Source organism: Sardina pilchardus, chromosome 21 (assembly GCF_963854185.1).
Source record: "Sardina pilchardus chromosome 21, fSarPil1.1, whole genome shotgun sequence".
Taxonomy (NCBI): domain Eukaryota; kingdom Metazoa; phylum Chordata; class Actinopteri; order Clupeiformes; family Clupeidae; genus Sardina; species Sardina pilchardus.
The window spans coordinates 8,545,276-8,566,642 of record NC_085014.1 but is presented as its reverse complement, the minus strand read 5'-3'; the positions used below and the strand labels follow the sequence as shown (position 1 = coordinate 8,566,642).

At 47.9% G+C, this 21,367-nt stretch overlaps 3 protein-coding genes across 4 annotated transcripts in view; 2 read left to right on the top strand and 1 right to left on the bottom strand.

Annotated features, from left to right (window-relative positions):
- The first annotated feature begins 361 nt into the window (after window positions 1-361).
- Window positions 362-11,361, top strand: slc38a7 (solute carrier family 38 member 7). Its single transcript, XM_062525247.1, has 12 exons — window positions 362-701; window positions 1,480-2,053; window positions 3,986-4,039; window positions 4,129-4,273; window positions 5,055-5,199; window positions 5,477-5,575; window positions 5,681-5,738; window positions 6,190-6,304; window positions 6,699-6,846; window positions 7,708-7,907; window positions 8,146-8,197; window positions 9,161-11,361. The coding sequence occupies exons 2-12, from the start codon at window positions 1,787-1,789 to the stop codon at window positions 9,276-9,278; spliced, it is 1,401 nt and encodes a 466-aa protein (XP_062381231.1). The 5' UTR covers window positions 362-701; window positions 1,480-1,786; the 3' UTR covers window positions 9,279-11,361.
- Window positions 11,362-11,662: 301 nt separating this feature from the next.
- On the bottom strand, window positions 11,663-18,842 carry si:ch211-122f10.4 (cathepsin A-like). The gene is made up of 11 exons (XM_062525238.1): window positions 18,532-18,842; window positions 17,973-18,084; window positions 17,729-17,866; window positions 17,243-17,404; window positions 15,530-15,621; window positions 14,859-14,943; window positions 14,038-14,190; window positions 13,644-13,780; window positions 13,142-13,304; window positions 12,498-12,587; window positions 11,663-11,943 (listed from the first exon to the last, which is right to left on the bottom strand). Exons 1-11 carry the CDS (start codon window positions 18,696-18,698, stop codon window positions 11,860-11,862), a joined length of 1,383 nt encoding a protein of 460 aa, XP_062381222.1. The 5' UTR covers window positions 18,699-18,842; the 3' UTR covers window positions 11,663-11,859.
- Window positions 18,843-19,630: 788 nt separating this feature from the next.
- The window catches only part of LOC134069291 (cytochrome P450 2D26-like), a 6,506-nt gene continuing 4,769 nt past the window's right edge, over window positions 19,631-21,367 (top strand). For both annotated transcript variants that reach the window (XM_062525237.1, XM_062525236.1), the window contains exon 1: window positions 19,631-19,855. In XM_062525237.1, coding sequence (XP_062381221.1) covers window positions 19,691-19,855 — 165 coding nt within the window. In that variant the 5' untranslated portion in view covers window positions 19,631-19,690. The remainder of the gene's footprint in view (window positions 19,856-21,367) is intronic.

Here is a 21,367-nt window from a genome sequence, read left to right as displayed (position 1 = left end):
ATGATGACATATTGGCAGAGGTCATAAGTCAAGTCCTGTTTTCCCCCTTTGTGTGTAGGCCTATGTGTGTGTGTGTGTGTGTGGGGGGGGGGGGGCATGGCCTAGCCCTAGGCGATTACGGTAGCCTAGTTTATCCACAGACGGGTGAGAGAGGATCTTTGGTTCATCGTTTTTCCTTTTGTGCTGGCGTTTCACTCCCGAATAAACGCATTAACATGTGGGAGGGAAAATGTAGTCCACTCAGATCAATCAGAAAGAGCTTGTGAAAGTTGACACCTATCTACTCTCGGTCCATTACATTTAAATCATGATGTCACCGACTCTGAATCACATGACCGCTCGTCACGTGTTCTGGTGCTTCATCAGCACTAGCGCTACTACAGCACTTCTCAGATCTCGCGCACTGGGGAGACTTTTAACGCCTGTGTCCCGAAACACTCTATCAACATCCCCTTTCACACGTTGGAGACCCCAGTGACTTGGGACGTCGCTGCGGAGGAGTTGCGAGGCTTCGGGTCCCGTGGGAGTATGAGACTGGCGGAGTGTTGAAGAAAGGAACAGGACCGACCTGGCGGCTTCGCTAACAATAACAAACCCGTCTAGCTCGCAGAGGCGCTAGTCAGTGGATGACAGCCTGGTCTTTGTGAGATAGAGCAGCCAGGACTTCTTCTCTTGTTGGCGTTTCTTTACCCGTTTGACTGGTATGTATGAACTGAGATAGCTCTGTAAATGTGCTGGCTGTCATGAAAGAGTTGTTCATTGGTGCATTGTGCGGTTGTGACAGGACCGCAGTGATGCAAGAGTTCCCTAAAGGGGTGTCTGTGGCTGAGTTGGACCCGACAACCTCAAGTCGTGATTCTTGATCCAGTCTTATAAAAACAGTGCGACTGTACAACGGCCTCATTGCATGATAATGTATATTCTGGTAGCCTATAAGTGGTGGTGACCTCCCTCGATCATTTCGCTAGCGCGCTCATCCTTCCAGAGCCCAGATTTCCAGCAGAGCGTCAGCGCACAGAACTTGGGGGTGAGTTATTTGGGGTCAAGCCGCAGTTCATCTCCTGATGGTCGGGATGATTGATTTACAGACTGCTGAGTTGTAGTTACGGGGCTAGCGCGCGTATGTCAGTTATGTTCGGCATTTCTGATCCAGCCCTCGTGCGCATCTTGCTCGTGCCGTGCGCATCTTGCTCGTGTATTGCATTCCGCGCACGGTAAGATAGGTGCGTGATAGTCACGCATCAACGGTAATTATGCTACTTCGAGTGGTCGTGTGACATGAGTTCCTGCTTGTCAGGGGAACTGAACCTGATAAGAATGTCGACATGGCAGTTTGCACAGTGAGCCCAGTCGGCTAAATGATACATTTAATTGCAGAGTCCAGCACTCCCGGCATGAATGCTTTGTGTGATAAGGCGAGAGCACCTTGTCCCCCTGTGTCCACTATAATGATGTCTCCCCTTCTCTGCTTTTCTACAGGGCATTGTGTGTGTGTGTGTGTGTGTGTGTTTGTGTTTGTTTGTGTTGCCAGGTAGCTTTAAAGAAGTCACCCTCTGTGTGCGTCAGGTGTTTGTATTTGTGTGTGTGTGTGATCCAGACCCCATCCCTATAGAGATGTTTTGTCTCCATGGTAAAATCTCCTGAGCGTTAATTTAGACCTTGACCCATCGCAGACAGACCTGAGCACCTGCCCCCCCCCCTCCCATTTTGGCCAAAGCCCCCCCTCAACACCTCTAGTGTATCTCTGTGTGTGTGTGTGTGTGTGTGTGTGTGTGTGTTGTCCATCATGTCGCGAGCGGACATGGCGGTGAACAGCGAGGGCGGTGATTGGCGGCTGAGTGAAGACGCAGGCGAGCGGGCGCGGCTGCTCCAGAGCCCCAGCGTGGACCGCGAGGCAGCGCTGCCCGTCCAATCAGAGGCCTGCAGGGGCGGGACTTCCTCCGTGGCCGCCGTCTTCATCGTGGTCAACGCCGCGCTGGGGGCGGGGCTACTCAACTTCCCCGCCGCCTTCAACATGGCGGGAGGAATCAGCGCCGGACTGATCACGCAGATGGTAAGAACACACACACACACACACACACACACACACACACACACACACACACACACATACATACACACACTCTCACACATACACACACTCTCACATACATACATACACTTACACACACTGTCACATACATACACTCACACACACTCCCTCACTTGCACACACTCTCACACACATACATACACATGCACACACACATACACTCACACACACACACACACACACACACACACACACACACACACACACACACACACACACACACACACACATACATTCGCATACATACAAACAAACTCACAGGCACACACACACACACACACACACACACACACACACACACACACACACACACACACACACAAACACTGACATACACCCACACACACATCCACTCTCTCTTTTTCTATCAGGTGCTTGTACTCTATATCTCATAATACATACATAATTTCACACACACACACACACACACACACACACACACAGACACAGACAAAGAAAGAAGAGAAAATATGTTGTGACTAGTCGAACAAACACCTACAGTGAGGAGCACATGTATTTGATACCATGCTAAAACAGGAATATAAAATCATCATTTGACAATTGATCTTAATGCCTTAATTAAAAAAAAAATAGTAAAAATCAAACCGCCAAGGACACCAATTTTCTTTGTGATTGAAGAATGTATCGTAAATAGATAAATGTTTTCCTTAAATGCTAGGGGAAGGAATTATTTGACCCCCTATGTAACCCTATGGGAATTTAACACATAGGGTTAACATAGGGGCAGGCAGATTTTTATTTTTAAAGGCCAGCTATTTCATGGATCTAGGATATTATGCATCCCCATAAATTTCCCTTGGCCTTTGGAATTAAAATAGCCCCACATCATCACATATCCTTGACCATAGCTAGAGATTGGCATGGTGCTTTTTCCAGTTGGCCTATTAGCCTGTTGATTTGCATTGAGCTCAATGAGCATCAAACAGGCTAATAGGCCTACTGGAAAAAGCACCATGCCAATCTTTAGCTATGGTGAAAGGTATGTAATGATGTGGGGCTATTTTAATTCCAACGGCCAAGGGAACTTTATCAGGATGCATAATATCCTGAATCCATGAAATAGCTGGCCTTAAAAAATAAAAATCTGCCTGCCCCTATGTTAACCCTATGTGTTAAATTCCCATAGGGTTACATTGGGGGTCAAATACTTCCTTCCCCCTAGCATTCAGGAAGAACATTTATTTCTTTACGAAACATTCTTCAATCACAAAGAAAATTGGGGTGCTTAGCGGTTTTATTTTTACTATTTTTTTTAATTAAGACATTAAGATCAATTGTCAATTGATGATTTTATATTCCTCTTTTTAGGCAACTTTAGCATGGTATCAAATAAATTTTCTCCTCACTGTATATACAGATGCAGCCCTGGTCTGGCCCTGATACAGCCCTGATACAGCCCTGGTCTGGCCCTGATACAGCCCTGATACAGCCCTGGTCTGGCCCTGATACAGCCCTGGTCTGGCCCTGATACAGCCATGATACAGCCCTGGTCTGGCCCTGATACAGCCCTGATACAGCCCTGGTCTGGCCCTGATACAGCCCTGGTCTGGCCCTGATACAGCCCTGATACAGCCCTGGTCTGGCCCTGATACAGCCCTGGTCTGGCCCTGAGTTTGGCGTTGTGTGGAGGGCCAGGCAGACCCTGACCTTCAACCTGGAAATGTGTGTACGTGTGTGTGTGTGGGTGTGAGGGATCTGCTCACACAAGCAGTTTTGCTCTCGTGACAGCCACACTACTTCCTCTTACGTGGTTACCAGTGAGCAGGAGGCATGTGGGTCGGCAGCAGGAGTAGAGTAGAGTAGGCAGACACACACTCAGCAGAAATGTAATGTATGAAAAGAAGTAATGATGACCTCACTTCCTGTTTACAGATCATGCTGGTGTTCATTATCACTGGACTTGTCATCCTGGCATATTGTTCACAGGTGAGTTTGTACACACACACACACACACACACACACACACTCACTTTTGTGCAGCAGTGTGATTAATGAGTGTGTGTGTGTGTGTGCAGGTCAGTAACGAGGGCACGTATCAGGAGGTGGTGCGAGCTGTGTGTGGGCGCTTCATGGGCGTGGTGTGTGAGGTAGCCATCGCCATCTACACCTTCGGCACCTGCATCGCCTTCCTCATCATCATCGGGGACCAGCTGGACAAGCGTGAGTAACGCACGCACGCACGCACGCACGCACGCACGCACGCACGCACGCACGCACGCACGCACGCACGCACGCACACACACACACACACACACACACACACACACTGTAGTAGGGAATGAAGCTGTGCGGTACAGCTTCCCTCTAAAGGCCTAAGCACACCAACCCGATAATCGGCCGTTGGGCAGTCGGGGGCAGTCGAGGACTCGAGTCTATTTGGTGTGTCCCGTGCCGTCGCCAGTCGTCGTCCGTGTCGGGGCTAATTTTGGCCAGTTTTGGCCGACTTGACATGTAGAGCCAGTGGCCGTCGGCCTCAATTACCAATCTGATTGGTTGAGTCCTAACCCTTCGAAACATCTAGGTAGCAGAGGACTTTGTTTAAACTAACCATTGCCCTACATTCAGCGATGCAAGTTTCCAACCCATTTTGATAAACCTTCCTAACATATTTTTGCTAGAACTAGGTTTCTGAACGTGTGTTATTTCAGGTTATTTCCCATTCACTTTTTGTTTACTGTGCTAATATTAGCTAGCAAGCTAGCTAGCTAGGTTAAATGGGCGAAAAGTTATTTATTCCGTGCCCAAGAGAGTCTTTCATTGGCATCACACACAAGCAATTCTGCCGACGGTCGGCCGGTCGGGTTGGTGTATTTAGGCCTTAACATGAATGCAGACAGTAGAGCCAGTCAAAGTGGAACAGGTCTAAAACAGTTCCTCTCTCATTCAGGAACTCAACTAAAGTGTGTGTGTGTGTGTGTGTGTGTGTGTGTGTGCACTGCAGTGATCGGTGCGATGGCTAAGGAGTCTGAAGCGGTGGTCAATGCTCACTGGTACACTGACAGGAAGTTCACCATCGCCGTGACGTCAGTACTGGTCATCCTGCCGCTGTCCATCCCCAAAGAGATCGGTTTCCAGAAGTATGCCAGGTACGACACACACACACACACGTATACACACACACACACACACACACACACACACACACACACACATACACATTTACACACACACACACACACACATGTATAGGCTTGACTATAGTGCCTGAGCTGACCTGACGTTTGGAGAGGACCTCTGGAACACTCGTCCCTTCCTGCTGCGTGGTGTTCTATTGTGTTGGCTTCTGGGCTCTGTGATTGGCCGGATGTTGTTGTTGTTGTGATGTCACTGGCTGACTGGAGCGCTCTGTTGTTTCCATGGCAGCGCGCTGAGTGTGATTGGCACCTGGTACGTCACCATCGTGGTCATCGTTAAGTACATCTGGCCTGATCCTGAGGTGACCCCGGGGTACATCCCTACCCGGTAAGAACTACATTTCATTCCCATAGTTCCCTCCAATAGCGCCCCCTGCACAACATTTATGGGAATTGAAGTTCTAATAGGCCCTCAATCTGTTTTCTTTTTCAGACCGTCATCCTGGACTGCTGTGTTTAATGCCATGCCCACAATCTGTTTTGGCTTCCAGGTAAGTGTGTGTGTGTGTGTGTGTGTGTGTGTGTGTGTGTGTGTGTTTGGCATGTTGCCATGTGTGGAAAGAACAGCACCTGAGATACGTCTGACCTGAAATTACATTAGGTGTGTGTGTGTGTGTGTGTTTACGCGTGTTTGGCCGTTTGGCCGTTAAGTCCTGCATGTGACTGGCTGAACGTCTCTGGTTATTGAATAACACACTTTACCGTTTACCTCCTTACTCCGTTACCCTCTCTTTCTCTTTCCCTCTCCCTCTTTTTCTCTCCTCCCTTCTATGTCTCCCTCCCCCCTCTTTTTCCCTCTTTTCCTCTCTCTTTCCCTCTCCCCCCCTCTTTCCCTCTCTTCTCCTATTTCACTCATTCTGCCATCCCTGCTCTATCTCCCATGTCGCCCTTCCCTCTCTCTCCCTCTCTCTCTCTCTCTCTCCCTCTCTCTCTCTCTCTCAGTGTCACATCAGTAGTGTTCCTGTGTTTAACAGCATGAGGAGGCGGGACATAAAGCCCTGGGGGGGCGTGGTCACAGCTGGCATGATCATCTGCCTCTTTGTCTATACCGGCACAGGTGTGTGTGTGTGTGTGTGTGTGTGTGTGTGTGTGTGTGTGTGTGTGTGTGTGTGTGTGTGTGTGTGTGTGTGTGTGTGTGTGTGTGTGTGTGTGTGTGTGTGTGTGTGTGTGTGTGTGTGTGTGTGTGTGTGTGTGTGCGCAAAAAAAGCAAAAGTAAACAAGTTTGTGTATTTGTGTACGTGTGCATGTATACATGTGTGGGGGATGACATTCATATGAGAGAAGTGTGTGTGTGTGTGTGTGTGTGTGTGTGTGTACATGAGTGCTTATGGATGTGTTGGTGTACTGCATGTTGTGTTGTGTTGTGTTGTGCTGTGTGAGGGTTTGATGATGTACTGCATGTTGTATTCAAGTTTGATGGTTTAAGCTTGTGGGCGGGGCTTAATTTGCAGGTGTGTGTGGCTTCCTGTCCTTCGGCTCCAACGTCAATCAGGACGTGCTGATGTCATATCCTTCTAATGATGTCGCCGTGGCAATTGCCCGAGCATTCATCGTTGTCTGTGTGGTCACTTCCTACCCTATTCTGCACTTTTGTGGCAGGTAAGTGTGTGTGTGTGTGTGTGTGTGTGTGTGTCCTACACTCTGTAGGGTCCTAAAATGAGGGTTTCTGTACAATTTGGAGAGAAAGTTTTTCCCTAAAGCTAGCTTTAACATATACCTGGAGTGCACATCTGCATGATAGCAATTTGGATCTGGTAGCTTTGTGAGTGTACAGAACAGCTCTTAAATAGTAGCCTGATAAACCAGCCTAAATGGATTGGATGTCTAATTTAGTCTGGCCTCGATCAATGGATACAACGGAACATTGTTGATGACCACAACCCGTTGTCTTTCAAACCGTGTCTGTGCCTATAGGCTAACGCTCCCTCAAAACCCCGCCCCAGAGCCCTCTGCCCCGCCCGCGTTGATTCAAAACACATCTCTGCGTTGTGATTGGTTTAGTTGCCATCTGCCAGATTCAGGGCAGTGTTTTCAAAATGTTCAATGGTCCGAGGCCAGACCCAAATGCAGGCAAAACATTTTGCCGTCCAGCAGTTGGCGCTGGTTTTCCAGGCTACTTAAATAGGGCCCCTCTTCAAAATGAGTTGAATTGAATATAAAGTGAGTTTTCAGTCTAGTTGATATTTTGGAGGATCTTCATCAAACCTGGTGCCCCTAGGCACCATGAAGGCCAGGTGGACCTATGAGGTATCTTCAAGGTCATAGGGTCAAAGTTCACAGTCATATGGAATGTCAAGTACGCTGCAATCATCCAGACAAACCCTCTTTTGTCCTTACACGGTATACATAATGTAACGTGTGTGTGTTTGTGTGTTTGTGTGTGTGTGTGTGTGTGTGTGTGTGTGTGTTTGTGTTTTGTATAATTGTATATCATTTATGTGTGTGTGTGTGTGTGTTCAGGGCGGTGCTGGAGGGGCTGTGGCTGCGTTTCCGTGGCGAGGAGGTGGAGGTGGATGTAGCGCGTGAGCGGCGGCGGCGTCTGCTGCAGACGTTCGTCTGGTTCTTCCTCACGCTCGTCCTCGCCCTCTTCATCCCCGACATCGGCCGCGTCATCTCCCTCATCGGCGGGCTCGCCGCCTGCTTCATTTTCGTCTTCCCAGGTACGTGACCTTCACCATCATCATCATCATCATCATCATCATGAGAGGGCCATTACTAGTGATGCACTGCTCTCACTGTGTAGCTCTATCCTAATAGACGTTTAAAACAATCTCCCCCTCTCTCTCTCTCTCTCTCTCTCTCTCTCTCTCTCTCTCTCTCTCTCTCTCTCTCTCTCTCTCTCTCTCTCTCTCTCTCTCTCTCTCTCTCTCTCTCTCTCTCTCTCTCTCTCTCTCTCAGGTCTGTGTTTGATTCAGGCAAAGCTGTCTGAAACTGATGCTAGATCAGCCAGGTAAATATTACCCTCCAACTATCCAAGCCACACTCACACATAGACCCACACACACACACACACAGACTCACACACACATTCACACATTCAGTATGTTCTCACAAGCTGTTGTGGTAAATGTCCATTGAAAAGGCCTGTGTAGCACCCTGCAGTAGAGAAACATGTTGTCCTGCTGCCCTAAGGTCATGCACTCAGCTGCAGGCGAGAACTTGCCCATTGCGACATCTCTCTCCTCGCACACACACCAAACACTGAGACCTGATACCCAACAGCTAGTAGACAACAAGCAGACACATGACCGTAGATAAAGAAACACTTAAGGAAGTGTCCCAGTACCAAGGATGGTAAATAAGGAAGCACTTAAGGATCCGTCCCAGTACCAAGGACAGTAAATAATAAGCACTTAAGGATCCGTCCCAGTACCAAGGACAGTAAATAATAAGCACTTAAGGAAGCATCCCAGTACCAAGGACTGCAAGGACTAGTGGAGAGAGCACTTAACACACATTTCATCAGATGAAGGGACTAACAGCCCTGGGTGCTTGGGAAGTTGTCAAGAACCCCAAGTTTGGGGTCGATTAATCGACAAAAGTCACACATTATTTTTTAATGTAAACTGTGGAAGGAAATTCCACCAATATGATTAATTGACTTCTTGGATCGAATGCCGATTGGCTCGTCAGCATGTCACTCACCTGTCAAGGGGAACAGGTGGTCTGCAGATAACTTGATTCCCTCTACTGCTTGGTGCTACTTGGTCAGATGTGTCAGTATTTGTGAATTAAACTGGAGTCTCAGCGTGTCCTCTTGGATCAAGTTTTACTAGTTTGGCTACTTTTCCACGACACTTCCCTTACAGCCTCATCTTGTTAGACGATACACACACACAAAAATGATTATCATTATGGAAATGCGGTGATTGATTGTTGATCACCTCTTTTTTTGTCTGCTCTATCTTTGAAGTTGGAATGCCCTGGTGGTTTACGGCATCGTCATGGTTACCCTCGGGGCCTTCATCTTTGGACAAACCACTACTAATTCCATCTACCAGGACATCATCAACCATTCTGACGGCTCATAGGCCGAAAGCACTGACCTCAACATGCTGCTGGCTGCTGATTGGCTGAGGAAGCAGGAACCAGAGTAGGACTGTTCACAGAGAGAAGAGGAGCCTCAGCAAACTACACACACACACACAAAAACACACACACACACACACACACACACACACACACACACACACACACACACACACACACAAACACACACACATTCTGCATGCAGCATGCCACCCTTTGTCAAATGTCTCGTGAAACAAACACACACACACTAGAGAAGGAGACTGACAGCAGGGAATTGTGGCATCAGTTAGGTTTTTAATTCTGAACACAGTTCATCTGATTTTAATGTTTACTAAAGTGAAGACTCGTTTTAAGTATTTTTAATCCTTGTCTGAATGTCCAAACATTACAATGGAGGAGGAGTGGCCTTTTGACCTCAGGAGTGACAGTGACCCAACACTATCCTGTGTGTGTGTGTGTGTGTGTGTGTGTGACCCTGAGCCCTACCACATGCTGTGTCATCACACACACTGCTCTTTCACCTGTGACCTCTGCACCTACTCATGTGTGTGTGTGTGTGTGTTTCAGTTTTTGTACAGATGCATTATTTGTAGGGTTTTTCTCCTCCAGGGCCAACAGGAGAAGTGGGGTGTGGAATGTACAGCCAAAGTGTGTGTTTTTACCGAGAAGTAGACTTGACTGAATCATGTTTGTCTGGCGTGGGTTGAAAGCTTTGGTTTCCTTGGGGAAGGGACCGTTATTCATTTTGATCAAAGGGATTCTGTCTTCAGGGGCAATGTTTGGTTACCATGATAACCGATTATTATGTAATTATGATATGAATAGTAATTTGTTAGTTTAGCGTTCCAATACTAGTCAGTCTGTGTGGTTACATGTAAACAAACAATCAGATTTTACTCAGTGAATATGATGTACTTTGCAAACTAACTTCTCCAACTGAACTCCAATTTTATAAAAACAGATAAGATAACCTGGAGTATTTGATTTTAATCTGATTAAATGTCATTTAGCCAAATACTCTGATTAAAGTTGGAGTTTATAATGTTCTGTGGAACTTTACACAGTTGTGGAACAGAATCTTTTCTTAGAATGTTCAAAACTCCCCTGTTGAAGGGATCATCTGGGAATCTGATTTGTTGTAAACAGGAGTATTCCAAATTCTGAGAATACTCCTGCTGGTGCTGTACGCTGACTGTTGTACACATGTAACCACATTCACACTAGGCCGTTTGGTCCCGACCCAAGTTCGTTTGGACTGATGGTTCTGTAATTTTTGCTAATGTGAAATTATGCAGTCTACCGAACCCGGTGTGGACCAGGGTCCGCTAGAAAATGAGGGTCTGGGGTAGCCTAAGGTTTCTTTGAACTCTGCTGCAGTTTGATCTGTTCCAAAACCAGGAGACAAAATGCCATTTTTGCAATGTTGCTAAGAGATATTGGTAAAAAGAAGCTAGTGTTTATGACAAATGGACCCAGGTCCGCAAACACAAATGCAATGTGAACAGAGAGCAGCTGGGTCTGGACTAGGGGGGAGTAATGGCGCTCGGGCTCGGTCCAGTTAAACGGGCCCAGTGTGAAGCCAGCCTGAGGGAGAGGAGAGTTCTGCTTCCAAAGGGGTTGAATGACATCATTCTTGCTAATGATTTGACTGTTGGGTATTAAAGCAATTGGTGGAACTCTCCAGAACCACTGTCTCAAATCTCGACCTAAGCCAGCACGGCTGCCGTGCTGAACGTTTATTTTCTTCATTGTTTTTGTTTTGATGAATGTGAGTGTGCACTTTGCCTTATGTAACTTGAAGAGGTGGTGTAACATGACACACCTGTTGTGTTTTTTCCCTCCTTTTTGTGGGAGGAGACTCGGAATCCTTGACACTGCACCCCGACCTGTCCGTCACAGTGCTGATCCCCAGAACTCCAGAACGCTATTGTATTATTGAACTCTAGAACTCTAGTGTATTACTGAATGTGGAGGAGAACCAGTATCCGCCTTGTATTGGTCTGAATGGATGGGAACCAGTATTTGGCCTGTATTGGTCTGAACGGCTTTACAGTTTCTATGGGACAAATGTAATGACACTTGGGGGGGGGGGGGGGGGGGGGGGGGTTGGAAGAATAAAAATCCTCATTGCCCAACAGTGTGGTCTGTCCTCTTGTGTCTAGCCCTGGATGAAAGTTCTGGGCTGTAAACCAATGATAAAATAAAAAGGCTTGACATCTCATTTGACATGCGATTAATATAGATTACATGAGTTTCACTTTTTGAAATGAATGTGAAAATGTACTTTCCAATCACATTCAAATGTTCAGATGCACCTGTAGATCATTACTGAACAGACCAATTGTGTCCATTGATGAGTCAGTCAGCTGTCAAGACAACCCAAATCTTTTAGAAAGAACTTTATTTTATCAAAAGCAGGGCACATAGTCACATTCAGAAAAGCAAACCAGTCCCTTTACAGCATCCAGTGCTTATACAATCATCTCATTCACAAGGTCTCAAGCCCCTCCTCTTCCTGAGAAAAATGACCAATCAGTGGACAGGAGTGGCATGAGCAGGAAGTGGTTGTTGGGGGCACACTCAGTAAGGGCCATTTTTCAGGAAGCTCTTCAGCATGGAGAGGGCAGGGCTTGGAGCCCACTGAGGAACCATGTGACCAGCACCCTGAAACAGAACAGGAGTCATGACGACAGCGGAACACAACAGGAAGGGCCCGATTCTACCTCCTCATTGCTCCTCTCCAATGGACGAGGCGCACCAAGCTCACCAAGAGCCAAACAACCAACTTGGTGAGCTTGGTTGTTTCCTGGAGAGCCAGGCGTGTCTGAACCTGCCGCTACTCTGAATGCAATTAGCGTCTAGCGTCTACACGTCCTTGATCAGGACATGCTGATTCACGAGGTGCAACACCCAACCGGGTCGGTCTAGACACCGGTCACATTCAGAGTAGCAGCAGGTTCAGACACGCCTGGCTCTGCAGGAAACACAAGCTCACCGAGAGCCTTTCATGCAACGAGTCCATAGTCTGTTAGTCAACCTGGGGACAAAGCCGATTGGATCGCCGCATAATCTGACCCAGCCAATCAACACACTGTTCCAGGGGCATGGAGGCAGGGAGTCATCTGATTGGCTGTTGAGCTCAAATATAAACTCTCCAAATTTGTTGACTGTGGCTGCAAATGTGAGTTGTGTTTGAGTGTGTGCTTAAGAGAACGCACCTTGACAGTGAGGAACGTGATGTTGCCGAACTGCTGGTAGAAGCCTGCGATCTGTTCATCACACAACCAGTGCTGGTACTGAACAGTAGTCTAGACATGGAGATTAGGAACATATGCATCAGTCTACAGACACACACACACACACACACACACACACACACACAATGAACACACTCAGTCTACACAACGCTCTACACACACACACACACACACACATTATGAACACGCTCAGTCTACACAACGCTCTACTGTACACACACACACACATTATGAACACGCTCAGTCTACACAACGCTCTACACACACACACACACATTATGAACACACTCAGTCTACACAACGCTCTACACACACACACATTATGAACACGCTCAGTCTACACAACGCTCTACTGTACACACACACACACATTATGAACACGCTCAGTCTACACAACGCTCTACACACACACACACACATTATGAACACGCTCAGTCTACATAACGCTCTACACACACACACACACACACATTATGAACACGCTCAGTCTACACAACGCTCCACACACACACGGAACACGCTCAGTCTACATAACGCTCTACACACACACAGGAGCTCCAGCAGGAGAGGCGTTAGTGCAGGAACACACGGCGTAGTGCGCCCACCTTGAGCCCCAGCTGCTCCACGAACCACTGATCCCCCAGGAAGTTGCAGGCCATGTCCGTGTCTCCGTTGTACACCAGCGCTCGCACGCCCAGCGACAGCAGCTTCTCGTACACACCCTTCATCGTGCTGTAGACCGTCTTGTACTGCTGACCCACCACGTCACTGGACACACACACACACACACATATACAATGATGATGCAGCCTAAAAGCAATGATCAATGTGACTACCTGACCATGGGCCAGCTGTGTGTGTGTGTGTGTGTGTGTGTGTGTGTACCTGCAGATGTCCCATGGTGGCAGTGTGTCTGGGATGTGCAGGGCCTTCCTCACGTCGGCCCTGTTGGGCCAGCTGTGTGTGTGTGTGTGTGTGTGTGTGTGTGTGTGTGTGTGTACCTGCAGATGTCCCATGGTGGCAGTGTGTCTGGGATGTGCAGGGCCTTTCTCACGTCGGCCCTGTTGGGCCAGCTGTGTGTGTGTGTGTGTGTGTGTGTGTGTGTACCTGCAGATGTCCCATGGTGGCAGTGTGTCTGGGATGTGCAGGGCCTTCCTCACGTCAGCCCTGTTGAGCCAGTTCATCTGAGCCGTGCTGTTGATGCAGGGGGGCACCTCACCCAGAGTCGGAGTACTGCTCAGCAACTGCACACACACACAATCATGTAGTGTCCCCCTCAGGAGCAGCTCCAAGGTGTGTGTGTGTGTGTGTGTGTGTGTGTGTGTGTGTGAGTGTTGCTCTTACGAGCCTGTAGCTCTTGAACAGGGGTGTGTGTGTGTGCTTACGTTATTGGCCTGCCAGTGCTGCCTGTAGCTCTTGAACAGGTGTGTGTGTGTGCTTACATTATTGGCCTGCCAATGCAGCCTGTAGCTCTTGAACAGGTAGGCGTGTGTGTGCTTACGTTATTGGCCTGCCAGTGCGGCCTGTGGCTCTTGAACAGGTGTGTCATGGTCCTCTGATAGGCCGTCCGGGATCTGGTTCCGCCTGCACAGTCCAGGTAGAGCGCATACTCGTTCAGCCCAGACTCATACACCACACGAAACGCCTGGCCCACCTGAGAGACACACACACACAGTTGAGGTGCTGTTGCGGCTGGAGACGGACAGAGTTTTATCAAAAGTACAATATTCTATTGCAATGGATAAATAAATAAATAATTAAATAAGTTCATTCTAAAATCTAGGGGTCGTGTAGACACACCCAAGAGCATGGTTCGCTCTGGTGCGGTAGAAAATGCCAGACCCTGAAGGCCAACTCAGGAGCTTCTCCACCCCTCCAGGAGCACACAACTAGGCAGATGATCTCGGCTTCATTGAAAATGAGGGCTACCCTCAATGACTCTCCGAGAATAAATAAAGGTTGAATGAATGATTATTGCCCTAGCGCCACCTACAGGCTGCTGCGCTGTAACTGCAGGGCCAGTGGGGGTGCAGAGGGGCGGAACAGGTGCACATGAACACAGTAGGGCAGTTCCATATTCCACATCCATAAGACCAACATCATGTGATGGCATGGTAGGATGTGAACTATTACATGACATTTGAGCATTTGCTGTTTTTGGCTGAAGAATGTACATGGGAAAAGTAATCATTCACATCAAACAAATACCAAGGCATTTCAGCGCCGTTATGGATGTGACTTAAGTACATTTTCTGTGGAATTGCCAGGTACACACAATCATTTTAAAATCATGCAAAGCAGCTCTGCAACACACACACTTACAGAGATGGAGCAAGCCTCTTTTGAGTTGTTGTAGAAGTTACACACACCATCTTTACAGCAATTGTCATTCAGGTCACGCCAGAGACTGCATGAAGACAGACAAACAAAAATGAGGAACAGAGCGCAAGACACCAAACACAAGAGCTAGAGCAGTGAGGGGGGGGGGGGGGGGGGGTCGGGGTCAACACTAGAGCAGTGAGGGGGGGGGGGGTGGTCGGGGTCAACACTAGAGCAGTGAGGGGGGGGGTTCAACACTAGAGCAGTGAGGGGGGGGGGGGTGGTCGGGGTCAACACTAGAGCAGTGAGGGGGGGGGGTGGTCGGGGTCAACACTAGAGCAGTGAGGGAGGGGGGGTTTCAACACTAGAGCAGTGAGGGGGGGGGGGGGGTGGTCGGGGTCAACACTAGAGCAGTGAGGGGGGGGGTGGTCGGGGTCAACACTAGAGCAGTGAGGGGGGGGGGGTTCAACACTAGAGCAGTGAGGGGGGGGGGTCAACACTAGAGCAGTGAGGGGGGGGGTGGTCGGGGTCAACACTAGAGCAGTGAGGGGGGGGGGGGGTGGTCGGGGTCAACACTAGAGCAGTGAGGGGGGGGGGGGGGGTCGGGGTCAACACTAGAGCAGTAAGGGGGGGGGGGGGGGGTTTCAACACTAGAGCAGTGACTTGGGTCTTACTCCTCGCCGAACAGGCCGTGGTAGTAGCCGAAGTAGATCAGGGACTGGTCATTCAGCGCAAAGCTGCTGAGGCCGTTGCCCACAGCAAAGCCCTGCAGGGGAGGGAGAGAACACACACACACGCACCTTGTTTAGGATTCAAAACAATCTTTCTTACACAGAGTAGTAATACAAGGTGAATAGCATGAGAATGGCATAGAAATAACTAGTACATTACAAACATCATATCAGTGTGAACAGGTAAGGGTGTGTGTGTGTGGGGGGGGGGGGGGGCAGTAAATAAGTAAGGGTGTGTGTGTGGGGGGGGGGCAGTAAATAAGTAAGGGTGTGTGTGGAGGGGCAGCATATTCATGGGTTGCATCAGGTCCCTTTCCACAGGTGTGTTAATCAAGCACCATACAGTCTGCATTCATAATCTATTCTAGGTGCTTGATTAACACACCTGGGGAAAAGGACCTGATGAAACTCTTGGAGGTGTAAGGAGGTGCTTGTGGCCTCGCTCACCCTGAAGTTGGAGTTTGATGGCCCTCTCTGGGGCCTGTACTACGAAGGGAGCTCAACCTACCCAAATGTAACCCAGGGTTACTTTGCTAAACCGGGGTTGACAAAACCTGGTTATCTTCATTGGTGTTAATCGGTACTACGACGCTGAGTAAGAAGTTGATTTGTTGAACTGGGGTTAACCTCATCGGAGTTGGTGCGCGTTCACATAAAATGGGCGGGTTGCAGCGCAAATCATCACTTTTAATGATGACGCGATCACGTTATTTTACGGATAAGCAATGCGCAATGATTATAAAAAGTGCGAGGAATTAAAACCCACTTTACTATACATCAAATAGCCTACGTCGGCAGCAAACAAAGCAAGACAAGGCTGTTGGCAACGTAGGCTATTGTAGATCGGATATGAAAGTAAAGTTTTATTTAATGTTCCTTAAATAGCCTATGTGTTACGCAGGATTAATAGCTTGCGGAATGTCTGAAATGTGTTGAAATAAATACATTTTGAGTTCATAAGAGTCCTACAGATGCAACACAATTTATGCCATGTATATGAATAAATATTAATAAAGGATAATTGAATGTTTAGCCCCATTGACTGATTTAGTGTATGCCTATCCTGTGAACATTTTAGATGCACGCAGTGCCGCTGGCAGCAGGTGAAAATGAAACTCAAAAACATTCAGAAGGTTTATAGGCCTAGTTATAGCTTGCATTAATATGTCTTAATTATGAAAATGTTATATTGCCAATGCTTATAGCCTCCACTTTGCCTCGATCAGCTGACAAATGCAACGAATTCCCTCGGCTGAGAATGTATAGGTTATCTTTCATAGAGAATATTATATGGAGAAAGATTCTGGCGGTCTTTAAAAACCCTCGCCTTGCGAAGAGAGGCGCTTACAATTTGCGCTCCAATAATGTATCTTCCAAGTAGCCTACGTCGACATTGTGGGGTGTGGTTAACCGCAAACCTCGGGTTAACCAAGATCATAACCTGCTCGGAGCAGGTTTGAGATGCAGCGTAAATTGCCATGGCAGCATACCTCGGTTAAAACCTATCCACCTTTCGTAGTACGGGTTAACCGGGAAGTTACGCCACACGTGATCAACTTACTCTCGAAGTTACCCAGCTAAGCCAGTAACCCCGCTTCGTAGTACAGGCCCCTGGTGTGTGTGTGTGTGTGTGTGTGTGTGTGTGTGTCCACTCACCCTGAAGTTGATCTTGATGGCCCCCTCGGTAGCTACACGCAGGCTGAGTGTTGGAGCGTAGATCCCCCCGTAACTCTCTCCGAAGATGAAGAAGTCGCTCTCCGTGAAGTTAGGGAATTTCTTGAAGAAACTCTGCAGCGCTAAGTAGTTATCATCTGCAACCTGGAGACCACACAGCACTTAAGAGACCCACAGCTCACAGCATTTACAGATCTACAACCTCAGGACTGAACACGGAGACCACACAGCACTTAATAGACCCACAGCACACAGCATTTACAGATCTACACAGCTCACAGCATTTACAGATCTACAACCTCAGGACTGAACACAGATCCAAAAAGTTGGGTTCATGCATCTAAAAACTTACACAACCTGCACTTTTTTGTGCTGACAACCCATAAGCGTGTATCAGCCGGGGCTTTCTCAAAAGGATGTGGCTGAGGTGTGCGTGTGTGTGTGTGTGTGTGTGTGTGTGTGTTTTACCTGGTCATCGTTGGTCTCATACTTCTTGTCGTCCGAGTAAGAGTATCCCACCCCAGCAGGGGACTCCAGGTACAACATGTTGGCCACCAGGTTCCAGCTGTAGGGGTTCTCATACAGAGTGGCCCCGTCATCAATCACCTGCGCACACACACACACTCACTCACTACTTGTGTACATTTGTGTGTTTTAACACACAAGTTTGTATAGGTGTGTGTTATGCATGTTTGTGTGCGTGTCGACTCACATGGAATGGGCCGTTCTCAGACAGAAATCCATCCAACGAGCTGCAGCCAGGCCCACCGTTGAGCCAGAGGACGACTGGGTCTTTGAGAGGGTTTCCCTGGGAGGTGACGAACCTGACACACACACACACACACACACACACCTGAAGTCAGCAGATCAGGAAGACCTGTGGTTGCAAGTCAGCTGACAAAGTAATAAACTAACAATTCCGTAGACCAAGGTGTGTAAGTGTCTGGGTCAGCACTCGGCATAAAGCAAAGTGTTCTCGTGTTGTCATGTTCTCATGTCGCAACTTGCACAAGTGTTTTAACTAGGCTATGCAGTGCCATATCCGTCTTAAATAGTCATGGCACATTCAACATGTTTTTTTCTCGAGCAGTTCTCATTTCATTATAACCACCTTTCCGCATTAACAGGCTGCAGAGCACGCAACGCCACCGCCTCGTCAATAAGGAAGTGCACTAGGCTATATGCAGAGGTTGAGGCAAAACATGGGCACGACAAATGACCAGCACCGTAGTTGCCTAGTAGGTAAGCTCGCAGTTTGTCCTGGAACTCACCAGTAGTGGAGGAACTTCCCTGGACTGGCCTGCAGGTAGCCGGACCACTGTCGGTAGCTGGGTTTAAACTTCATGCCAGGCAACTCAAACACCTCATCCGGCGCATAGAGCGCCTTGGCGCCGTACACGAACGCGGCGAGCAAACACAACAAGCTGTACCGACACATCGCGACCTGGTCCCGTCTAGAGAGGCAACCCAGTCGATGGGAAACAGCGGACAATCTGTAGCTCAAATAACTATCTGGCTGCGACCGTCCGAGGCCGTGGGCACTGCTGTTCTATGGTTTAGCAGCTGTAGTGAGAAACGGGGAGTCATATGACTTGTATCGGTCATGTGATCAGGTCCGGCTGTTAACAATTATATTAAATAAGAAACAGCGGTATGGATAGGCTAATGGCAGTCCCCAGGTGTGTTCAATGGAAGTAAAAATGACATCTAGCAACAATAGCCTACCTAAAAAAACCCTCTGTAGCATTCATATGGTTTTTTTTAAAAAATAGGCTACTTGAGAGGGGGCGTGTTCCATGGATTTGGATAATAATATCAGGCGCTTCAAGCATAGACATAGAACGCTAGACAGAGCAACCGACGTTCTGGCCAATGGAAGCGAACGAGACGCGTTCTATGTCCTCAGGGGCAGGGCTGATGGTTTCATGAAAAAAAAAAATCGATATGAGTAATAGCCTGTGTTTCATTCTCTATTAAAATAAATAAATCCTTAGCCTAATTGCCTAAATCCTAAGCCTAAATTCTTGCTGATTTCTGTTCTTTAATAGTCTAGGCCAGTGGTTCTCACGCGGACTGATCTGTTGTGGTACTCCGGGAGTCCCCAAACTCCCCATGCAGGATGCTTTTTTTCATGAAGATAAAATAATCACTTCAAATTATATACAAATATATAATGAAAAATGTTTACATTTAAACTAGTTTTTTGTCTACCGTATTTTAATGCTGGTCTTTATATTGGTACTTGGAGAGTCAATTAATCTCTGAGGTGGTACTCATTCTCTCTCTCCCTCTCTCCCTCTCTCTCTCCCTCTCTCTCTCTCTCCCTCTCTCCGTCCCTCCCTCTGTGGGTCATGATCTTGTGTACTTTAGTTAAATCATCAGTGGTGCAGAACGCTCTCTCCCTCACACACACACACACACACACTCGGCATGGTGGGAGCTGTGGTCGTGCTGTGGCTAGGTGTCTGCCTGCTGCTGCTGTGGCTGCTGAAGGGGTCGCGACCCCCAGGCTTCCCCCCGGGCCCCGCACCTCTTCCTCTCATCGGCAACCTGCTCCAGCTCGACCCCCAGAACCCCCTGAAGACCCTGCGCAAGGTAGGACACACACACGCATGCACACACACACACACACACACACACACACACGCACACACACACACACACACACGCATGCACACACGCACACTCAGACACACATCGACATCGACATACAATTTGCCCGTGCATGCTCAAAAGAAATGTATTTGGGAACGTGTGCACATCCAAGTTAAGATGCAGGAGCCAAAAAATCAAAGATCCAACGTGAAAAAGAAGGTCCTCACACTTGCTCTCTGTTTGTTTCATTTATTGAGTTGAAGTACTCTAATATGTTAAACAAAATAATGCAAGTGTGCAAATCTAACAAAAGAGACACAAGTGGTGTGGATGTGCATATGAGTTGTGCTCTAGTCAGCATGGTGTCTAGCGATCTGGTGGAGATAGAAGCTCATGAGCCTCCGGCTTTGTGTCACATATGGACCTGGTTCTGGGTCTGGTTCTGGGTCTGGTTCTTGAGTCCGACGGTCAGATTTGGACCTGCTGTGGAGCGGCTCTGGAGTAGATACCATCTGAGAGAACATGGCAGGAGTGCAGTGGTCAGCAGGTAAATGCCACGTGCATGACTGTCTATAGACTCTATAGTGTACAAAATGACAGGCCACATAAGCGACTGTTTATAGGGTACAAAATGAACTCCACGGCAGAGTAAAACAACAGCAAGTTTCTAGACGGTAATATTTTGCTGGTCTCTAGTGGAGTCAGTATAATGATTGACAGGAGTGGGCCTGACGGGTGGTCAGTGTAATGATTGACAGGAGTGGGCTGTGGTGTTAGACCTGCATGTGTACCAAGCCTGCAGTGACCCCATGGCTACTGAGTCAGACCTGACATCACACAGGCATCTCACAATGTCCACACACTGACCTCACACGCTGCCAAGCAACAGCCAATCACAACTCTGCATTCTTGTGTTAATATATAATATGCTATACCACACTCTGCTATACTTTCTAGATAATAAACCAGATGTCTGATCAGAGACACATGTCCGCATGACTTACACTTCAGAGGTCTACTCTGGACAATACTAGGGGCTGGGCCACTGCTACGGTCTTCTTTGCACCTAACTCCTCTTTAAACATTATTTATAGATTTATACTCCTTTCTTGTATGAAGATAGATATTCAAATGTTATTTGTGCCAGAGAAAACAGACCAACACTGGTACTTGACTGCTTAAAATGGGAGGGGACATAGTCAGAGACCCCTCCCATCCTGCCAATGCCCTATCCAGCCCTCTTCCTTCAGGGAAAAAGATTAAAGCATCACAGCCAGAACTTCTCAACTCACCAAACAGCACATATCCCCAGACAGTAAGAGCCTTTAACACAGATCATCCCACAGTAGTTTTGTTTTGTTTTATTTGTGTATTTTGTTTGTTTTAGTTATTTATTGAACTATAGGGCTCCATACTGTATGAGCCTATGCACATGACCAAATACCAAGCAGTGTTCTATACTGTGCTGACAATAAAGCATTGGCCTGACTTGACTTTGAGCTTGATTTAATC